We start from the raw sequence: 9,339 nt of genomic DNA, 5'->3' as shown, positions 1-9,339 counted from the left end.
TGGGGACATCATTGTTTAAAGATAGGCTGAAGGCTCTTACCTAAAAAGTGGTTGATTTAGGATAGTGATCAGTTACATATTATTATCTACGTACTGGTTATATGTATTTTTTGTATTTTGGTGACTGTGTTTTGATACAAGGATTAACATATTTTTTGTAAATAATATAAGTATTAAAAACTTCATATAAATATATAATATTCATAAACCTAGGGGTTTTTGCCTTATTTAAACTTCAAATCTCAACCATATCGGTCTACATGGATGTTTTGTCTTTATATTTCATATTTTACTTAAAACTTAGACAGAAATTTAGTTCAAGTCGGGTCCAAAAAGACCTTTATCGAGTGAATAACTGATAAACAGGGAAACTAAAGTTAACATAAATAAGGTCCATTTTGACAACAAATGGTGGCTAAAATTTCTCAAAAGTGATTAACATTGGTGCTGCAACAGAACCATATTTTAAATTTGAATACCTCAAAAACCACATAACTGTTTAACACATTGAGAAATATATAGTAATGTTAGTGAATAGTTTTTAGCTAACCACTAAAAAACAAAGCTAATTAACGAGTCCACAAGACCAATGTCTCTTGGATATGGATTAGCTGAGACTGATTAGGGGATTCAATTTATTGGTTTCTACTTCCAAGAAAAAGCTTCTGAGAGGGACAAATTTTAAATAAAGTATATGTAATCCAACAGAAGTTGTCATTAAAATGAAAATTGACTCAAGAAAACTAAAATTCAATTCATTCAAATTATCCCATCAATTCATTTCAAATATTTAAATATTTATGTGATTTTTTAATTTTAATATTTATCCTCCAAATCAATATATTCTTATTGATATCTGATTTATTGAAATCTATGTTATTGACATCCTCTCGTTATCTATAAACAAATAATCATAAAAATAGTATTTAAAATTACTTCCTGATTCAGTATCTTTTCTTATAACAGTTATTTTATGATGCATATAATTTCAACTTAAAAAACCTCATAGTTTGTTGAATATAAAACTAAACAATTATATGGCCCAGTTTACCTTTTCACCCTATATAACTTTCAATAAGTTGTCTCATTTTATTTTGCTTATTTGTATTCCTATGTTTCACATGTTTAATAAGGTACCTCAAGAGCAACTATGTATAATGTTATTTTCAAAATAATCATAAATCCATTCATACTGATAATTTTTACCTAAGAGTAATTCCGTGACTCTCTTGCCTTTTAGAAAAAAACATTTGTTGCTGCAATTAATCTCCAGCTATCTTTCAAATGTATTTATGATAGATTTTTTTCTCCTGAAGGGTAGAAAATATCAAATTATGAAGTAAAAAAATTGATAAGTTAAAATTTAATTCCTCAAAGGTCAAAATCTGTTGTTGTCACTTGATGTACATATTTGTCATCTTTAATATAAATTTCATTAATCATTACACTAAATGTGCAAAATCTTTTTCCTTTAACTATTTTGGAATTCAAAATATTCATTTTATTTTCATTGGGAGGGCTCTTATAATTTTCCTGTAAAATGAAATTTAATGTTTTTCAAAACGAGATAGAAAACAATTTTAGGTCTTCAAATTCTTAATCTTTTTACCTCTTTTGGATACTATCTTGAACAATCATTGTTTTAAACATGATTTTATTTCCATCATTTGAATGATGGTTGGTACTGTTTAGGTTCAGTAATAATAATGTAAACTTCATCAAAAAATTAAACTACTTGATAACTTCACTTGGAGGAATTAAAAGTCATTTTCATGTAAATTACATAATAACAAAAAGGGAATGTAACAGAGCTATTTTATGGTATTTCTAGTAGACCTTGTAAGTATACCTTTAACACATTAGAATGTAGTAACCACATACCTTTATCTTTGATACAAATAATTTTTTAATATCAAAATGAACACTTAGGTTGTATCAATAAATTTTTAAAATATTTTCACCCTATATCAAAAATTATATACATAAGTATTGATGTTCTCATTTACGGTCAAATAGAGTCCTAGTACTAAAGATGGAACATTGGTAGAACACAGTGGCATTATGACATAAAAAATAGAAGAGGAAATTAAATTTTCAATCATGATTATGGAATATTCATAGGGGCTTAAAAAATATTTCCAAATCTAACGATTCTTGAGCTTTACACATTTTATATGATACAAAAGTTTTGATTATCTTAAGATTTTGATAAATTTTTATTCATCGAATTTATTAAGAGATATATTTTATAGTTGAAATCATAATTAATATGTGATATAATTATCAGATAGTTGCTCAGAATTTTGAATATATGAGGTAATTAAGCATAAGCCAAATATTAAAAGTACTTGATTCATATATTATGTTGAATTTATTGTCATATAATGGATATTATCTTAGTAAATCAATTTCATTAAAAAATCATACCTTAATATATTGTTTAAAAAATATCTTGAGGAACTTGACTATGTTAAGATTTTAGAAATAGAGCACGAAAATAATACAATTTTTATGTCAAGATTCACCCATCTGACCAAAAAGGCATAATGCTAATTTTTGTCACTTCGTCATATTGGGGAAAACTACATGTTATTTCCAAATATCGTAAATATTGACTGACGTTTTAATTTTTATGAGGAGTAAAAGTAACATACTAGTCATATTGGTTATGATGGTTAATGTTATACTAAGTTTTGTGTTAAAGATAATTTAATGTGGCGTAAGATATTTGATGGAACTATGAGTCTCTGAGTTAGAAGACGTGTAAATAAATATCTCCTGATTTCAATTACCTTTTATATTTTGAGATATATATCTAGTATTTCTCTATAGATAGCTGGATAAATTTTAACCAGAACAATGATTGGGTAAGATATTGTCCCTCAATTTTTATTTCTAACATTAAATCCTGCTCTTCCCTCATACTTAATTGGATAGAATTTTAAAGTGTCATTTTAAAATAATATGTTTAGTGAATCTCCAGCAAGTTAATAATTTAAGAAAATATTAACTACAGACATGGTCTTATCTGATTCCACAATTGTAGACAGATCTTAAAGGGACTGCATTTGAAATATACAAACAGTAAAAAGGGTGTTTATTTGAGCATTAATCATTGCATCTAAGTTCAGGTCCAATTTGACTCAAACTTATTTGTTTCCACAAATCAGTAATATTATTAAATTATAATCCAAAAATTCCTTGCAAGATTCTAAGGTACCTTTTTCCTGCTTAACATTTATCATGAATAAATTTTGGTGTGGATCTCTTGTCCACAGTAATGATACACCTGAGTTTAACTCATATTTTAATAACAGTCAATAAAGAGAAGAATCTGCCATAGCAATTGAATGAATTAATCGTCCCATGATCAAATCATTTGGAGTTCACCTCATTGAAACATGTACTGGAACAATACCAGATTGATCATAAAGCTTAATCAGTTTTTGGTCCGTGTAAACTATGTTAATTAGCCCCACTTGGGTGCAGAAACATACAAGGAACATTATCAAAAACCTCTTACAATTATCAGCAAATCACAGATAACTTAAAATTATCTTACAATGACTCAGACTGTAGATTAGTATGTGTCCTGGAAGCCCTCAATGAAGACATGGATGTAATTTTGAGAATACAATATAAAAATTCATCACGATGGAAGATCATTTGTAAAAATGTCAACCTTATAATCAGTATGAACATGAGACCAAACAATCATTACCATCTTGATCTTGAAGACTACCAAGCGAGAAAACAAAAGCAAATAATCAACGGGCTATGCGCTATGCAGTTAATGATGGTATATGGATTGGCATCCTGCTGAAGTAAGTTTTGCATCAACCCATGTTTTACGAGAATCAACTAAACATCAGAGAGAAAACACAAGAGTAAGTTGTTACTCCAGTCAGTGTTCAGCCCTAAACTTTTTAAAGGAATAATCTTCTTTTTTAAAGTAACAATGTTACTTCAGGAAAAAACCAACAAAACAATTGTGTCCAATGTGTGGATCACATTACAAGCGTCCTCAAACCTATATTCATTTTGGTTTATTGTGTTGATTTTGCAACCTAGTTCAGAAATATTAACTCATTAGATTCTTGCATGAAGGAAGGCTTGCACTCCTCGAATAGCCAGTCGAAGCTGATCTGATTTTATTACTAACCACAAGCTGAGGTGATTTTTTGTGATACAATACTTCATATACCGACATCAACTATAATGATGCCAAATAGGAAACTTCAAACAAAGAAAACTAGAGAAAGAGAGAAATATTAGAAAAGAGAGTTGTAGAGAGACGGGACTTTTGATAAATTACCAGACAGACAAAGAAGAGAGAAATACGAGAAGAGAGAGAGAGAGAGAGAGAGAGAGTGAGAAGAGACATTAGAGTAACGAAAGTTCAATAATTAACAAGGAAAGACAGAAGAGATAACGCTAGGATTGAGTCAGAAGAAGAAAGGGGATGATAAATAAGAGGTAGAGAAAGATAATGTACGAGAAGAAAGCCCAAGCCGGAGACAGAGGTTATAATAAAAAAACAGACAGAGAAAGAAGAGAGAGAAAGAAAGGCACCAAGAGAGAGAAAATATATTTGAGAAAAAGACAGGAGAGTAACGGAATTTTTCATCAGTATTCATGCATAAGAAGAGAGAGAACAATATTATTTAGAGAGAAGATGAAACGAGATGGATACAAAGAGAAAAACATGTTCATTGGTCCCAGAGGACGAGACACCAAGAATGTAGCGACAACTCTCCCCCCAAGGCAGAATAATAAAGATCATTTATATATTGACAAGAAATTGGATCTACTGCACAAAAAATTACGAAATTCAAAAGCTAATTCTGCAGTATGTGCTCATCAATCAACTCATATTGACTTTGACTTTGACCTTTCCCAAAGACTGCTGACTCCTAGGGATCCAGTCAACCACCGCCAGATTTCAACGTATTGCTCAACCTGCAAAACTCCAAGTAAACCCACAAATCCTTCAAAATAAAGGAAATTTAAAGAAAAAAACTTGAGAAAGAAAAACATAAGCAAATGCTTGGACTTACCAGTCCAAGCCTTCAAATAATCCTTCTCCTTTGATGGCCGAGGTCTTGAAGATGGCCCACTGACGACTCTTTATCTTATGGAGCTCCAAGGCCTCTGTTACTGCCGCATCATCAAGAGCCCCCGGAAGATCCTGGCCATAGGATTAATTTATGAACATTGTTAATCTCGTCTCATTTGCATTTTCAATTTCTATTTTTATTTGTTTTGACCTGCTTGTTTGCGTAGATGAGGACAGCGGCCCGTTTGAGTTCTTCCTCCTACGAACATTAGGAAAACAGTTTTATGGGTCATCGTCAAGTGATGATTTGGTGGGAATAAATATCATCCAGTCATGATTAAATTCTTCCCAAAAAGAATGATCGGGCGTATTGATGAACATTTTTTTTTTTGAACGAAATTGATGAATATACCTCCAGAATGGCGTGAAATTCCTCCTTTGCAACCACGAGCCTGTCCGTGTCACTCGAATCAACAACATATATGATAGCTTGAGTATTTGGGAAATAGCATCTCCAATAAGGCCTGAACCAAAGGGAGGTAGAAAGTGAGTTTGGTGAACTCCAAAGTATTAAATTGATCAGCACAACACCAGAAGCTTATTATCATCATCATCATTGTCATCATCATCAACATCATCATCACAGTCATCATACATTTAGATCATCCCATGACGAATTTGTTATCATTTTGTTGTTGTCACGTCATTTGCCTTACACCAAAAAACTGATCAAGATGACTAATTCGTCATTCTCAGTCAATCCTAATTATAATGATCCTACGAGTAATGTAAAGGATTATTTAAATTTCTCCTAGTAAGCAACGTCTTTTCCATCAGTTACTGGATACTTGTGCTTACGAAAAAATGCTGATTTCAAGAATGGCCAAGGCTAGAATGCCTAAGCAGAACAGAAACTAAGGTTTTTTCTTCTCATTATCCGTGAACCTTCAGGTTTATCATAGGTGTTGAAGTCAGCATCTTGCCTGAGTTAAGAAGTGAAGTAGAAATACGAACTTTGATTTTGGTTCACAACAGTTGTACGCTCAGATTGACCCAATAATAAAGTGATGGAAATGAATCTCAGGAGTAAGAATAAGGAAAGATATTGATCTAGAGAGGCGGAGGAGATCTATCGAAAGGACGAACTTGCTGAAGACCTTACGAGACAATCATGAGGATAGGGGCAAGAGAACGTCAACTCCTTAATTCAATTACAAGTTGCCCTCCTAAAAGGAGGGTTACCCTTTTAGACGCAAGAACATATCAAATACCCAAACTTCCATGGGAAGGCACTGAAATCAAGAGATAGCACACTGGGCTTAGTGCCAGGTGTTGAGGAATGTTGAAGTCAACATCTTGCAAGTTCAATGGAACTCTCATTTTCAGCGTTTACCTCAGTGATAAGTGTTTAAATCTTATCAACAGGTGTTTGATTCAAGAGCTTACAAGCATTGTTAAAAGCTATAGCTGATAGCAAGGGCGCTATTTTCATCTTTAAGAAGGATGTTGTTCTTCAACATTTCCCCACAAGACCTACCGCTGGCCTATGTATGGCCTGTAGTATGTTGCTTTTGGGGTTTGAACGCGCCACCTGTTTCTGAGAGTGGTCCAAGAGTTGATGATGTACAGTTCGATACTTCATTTGTCCTTCATTTTCTGGGTTGAGAGGTCCAAGTGTGTAGTGTGATGCTGAGCTGTTCTTAATGCTGTACAGTGTTCTATTGTCCTTCATTACCTAGTGACGGGAAGTAGACTCATGTTCTCAGTCAGAAGAATTCAGATTTTCCTACAGTGAACAGAAATCTTGATGCAGCCACCAGGACTAATCATTCAGAGAAGGTTATAATCCGTTCTCTCCTACAGTGAACAGAAATCTTCAAACATTTGTCGCTCTTCTCAAACAAGGGCAGTCAAGGACCCATCAACTTTTGGCTGGAAAATCTTCCTAGAGAGGGCACAGGGTTCCACCCGGGCTAGTTACTTGTTGTCATCTAGCTTTCTGCTTCCTACTCTCTTAAGATCCTTCACTGATAGGGGCTGATGTCCAGGTTCAGATAGAGCAGGCCAATGATTCAAGCAAACACGAAGGTGGATTCTGTGACATTAATAAATGCACCTGGATGTAATTGAGAATCATTAATGAATTCAATTTTGAAGGTCTCCTGTATCCCTCTCGTCTGCCATTTATTCCACCTTAATGTCCATCGTGTTGTGATTTTGAGATATCTCTTTCAGGGATTATATCACAAACATACAACCAGAAGCACAATTGAGTACGGCATGCAGAAACATTTTGGAAGTGATAGACAACTCAAAGTAGTCATAAACTTTTTTGGAATAGTTGAGATACTTTGAGGCTAATAAGCCCAAATCGTCAACACATTTCCTACAGTTTGAATAGTAATATGCACAAGAATATTATCAAACTACTATTGTAAATTTTGGCACGAAACTAAGAAAGAGATGATACACAATATCAACTCAAAGAAAAATTGCTACCACTCGAATCTCAAGGGAATAGAAATGAATTAAATCAAATGCAAGATATATCTAACAGTTAAAACAGGAATCAACCACTTCATCAAATAGTTAGTCTGCCTTGATGACTCACTGTAACAGAAATGCCAATCCAAATAACAACCTTCAATTTTAACACTTTCTACATCAAAAGCTTCAGGAACCATGGATAAAGAAACTCGTGTGTGTTTATTTAAACAGTGATATTTCGAAAATTTTCATTTAAACATTGATAGTTTTTTTGGAGTGGTAACAGGTTTGAAGACCAGATGATGAATTATTCATTGAAATAGGAATTTCTCCATGAAGAGAGACCATCCAGAAAAGCCAAGCTGAGAAGTCAAAAAATTACCTTATGCTAGTTTGTCCACCTGTTGCAGCAAAAGGTGATAAAGTTAGATAGAACCTCTTAAAAATAAATTTCCAACGGCTCTTTCAAACCGTATCAAAATACAACTTTTGCATGCAAGATGTTAAAAATGTAATTCTATAAAAATTCGGATGGAAAAATATCAAATAAACAAAGATTATTGGAAGGCAGATATTAAACTGGACCTATAAAGATATGTCCAATTTCCTAGAGAGAATAAAGTAAAAGATAAATTATAGCTAATCGGGACATGAGAGCTACAACAACAGCTCACGTGTGAACAAAACATGGTTTGATCTTCGCACGCTTTAGTCATGATAGACCCTTAAACATGCATCAGAAGAAACGAAACCTCATTCTCCATCGAAGAGATTTCAATGACTCACCAAGCAAGATACAATTACATTGATAGGACGAAATTTCCCAAGATAACCAAGAATATTAAAAAAAATAAGTAGAAAATCATGACGGAATGGGAGACTAATCGAATTAGAAAAAACACCCGGACAGTACCAAAAACTGTGGTATGAAATCAAGAATATATCATTCAAAGAAAGGAATGGACGTACCAAGGTCCCAGACTTGAAACTTTATGTTGTTGTACTGCACGGTTTCAACGTTGAATCCAATCGCTGAAATCATAAACAATGACCCACCAATTGTCAAGATACAAGAAATCATAAACAGAATTAAACAGCGAAATTAACGATAAAAAATCGTGGTACCGACTTGGGATCGTCGAAACAACCTCCCCCATTTGCAACCGATCTGCCACACCACAAAACGGATCAACACAAAAATACCCACATGAAAAACCCAGCGGTAAACAGGCACGTACAAAGGATCGTTGTTTTTCCAGCATTATCGAGCCCAAGGACTAGGATTCTGGCCTCCCGGTTGCCGAAGATCGAGCTAAGAACACGGGTAAAGACGATGCCCATCCCTCGACCACAGATCTACCAAAAAATCAAAGCAATAGAAGAATCAAAGCAAATCAAGAGAAGAATCACAATTAGATCAGGCAATGAGGACAAGATTCGGCAAGCTGCCACCTCGCAGTGGAGGAGTCTGGAGCTTCCTTCTGCTCTAACCTTCGTCTGAGAGAGAGAGAGAGAGATAGAGAGAGGAGAGAGAAGTATGTATAGATTCCTTCGGTTGGTGGTTTGTAATTCTCACCATCTCCAAAGCCCAATTTGGCCCACTAACTTTGTAGAATATTTGGCCCATATTTCTTCTTCAAAGCTTCTCACTGATATTAAGCCAACTGTCCAAATTAGAGGTTTCACTAGCTTGCTCTGGAGAACTTCTCTCTAGGATGGGTCATTCGGTCAATTTCCCCGACTCTTGATGGGTACATGTTTGTGGAATTTACGGGTAGGTTGGTCATAAGGCTGGA

At 33.9% G+C, this 9,339-nt stretch overlaps 1 protein-coding gene across 1 annotated transcript; it reads right to left on the bottom strand.

Annotated features, from left to right (window-relative positions):
* Positions 1–4,688: 4,688 nt before the first annotated feature.
* On the bottom strand, positions 4,689–9,066 carry ARF3 (ADP-ribosylation factor 3). The gene is made up of 9 exons (XM_078581994.1): positions 8,996–9,066; positions 8,782–8,899; positions 8,673–8,711; positions 8,513–8,575; positions 7,926–7,944; positions 5,469–5,580; positions 5,268–5,315; positions 5,058–5,188; positions 4,689–4,959 (listed from the first exon to the last, which is right to left on the bottom strand). Exons 2-9 carry the CDS (start codon positions 8,882–8,884, stop codon positions 4,926–4,928), a joined length of 549 nt encoding a protein of 182 aa, XP_078438120.1. The 5' UTR covers positions 8,885–8,899; positions 8,996–9,066; the 3' UTR covers positions 4,689–4,925.
* Positions 9,067–9,339: the final 273 nt, after the last annotated feature.

This window comes from Wolffia australiana, chromosome 10, assembly GCF_029677425.1.
Source record: "Wolffia australiana isolate 7733 chromosome 10, ASM2967742v1".
Taxonomy (NCBI): Eukaryota; Viridiplantae; Streptophyta; class Magnoliopsida; order Alismatales; family Araceae; genus Wolffia; species Wolffia australiana.
Note: the sequence above shows the minus strand (reverse complement) of the source record. Positions and strands in the feature narration are given on the sequence as shown.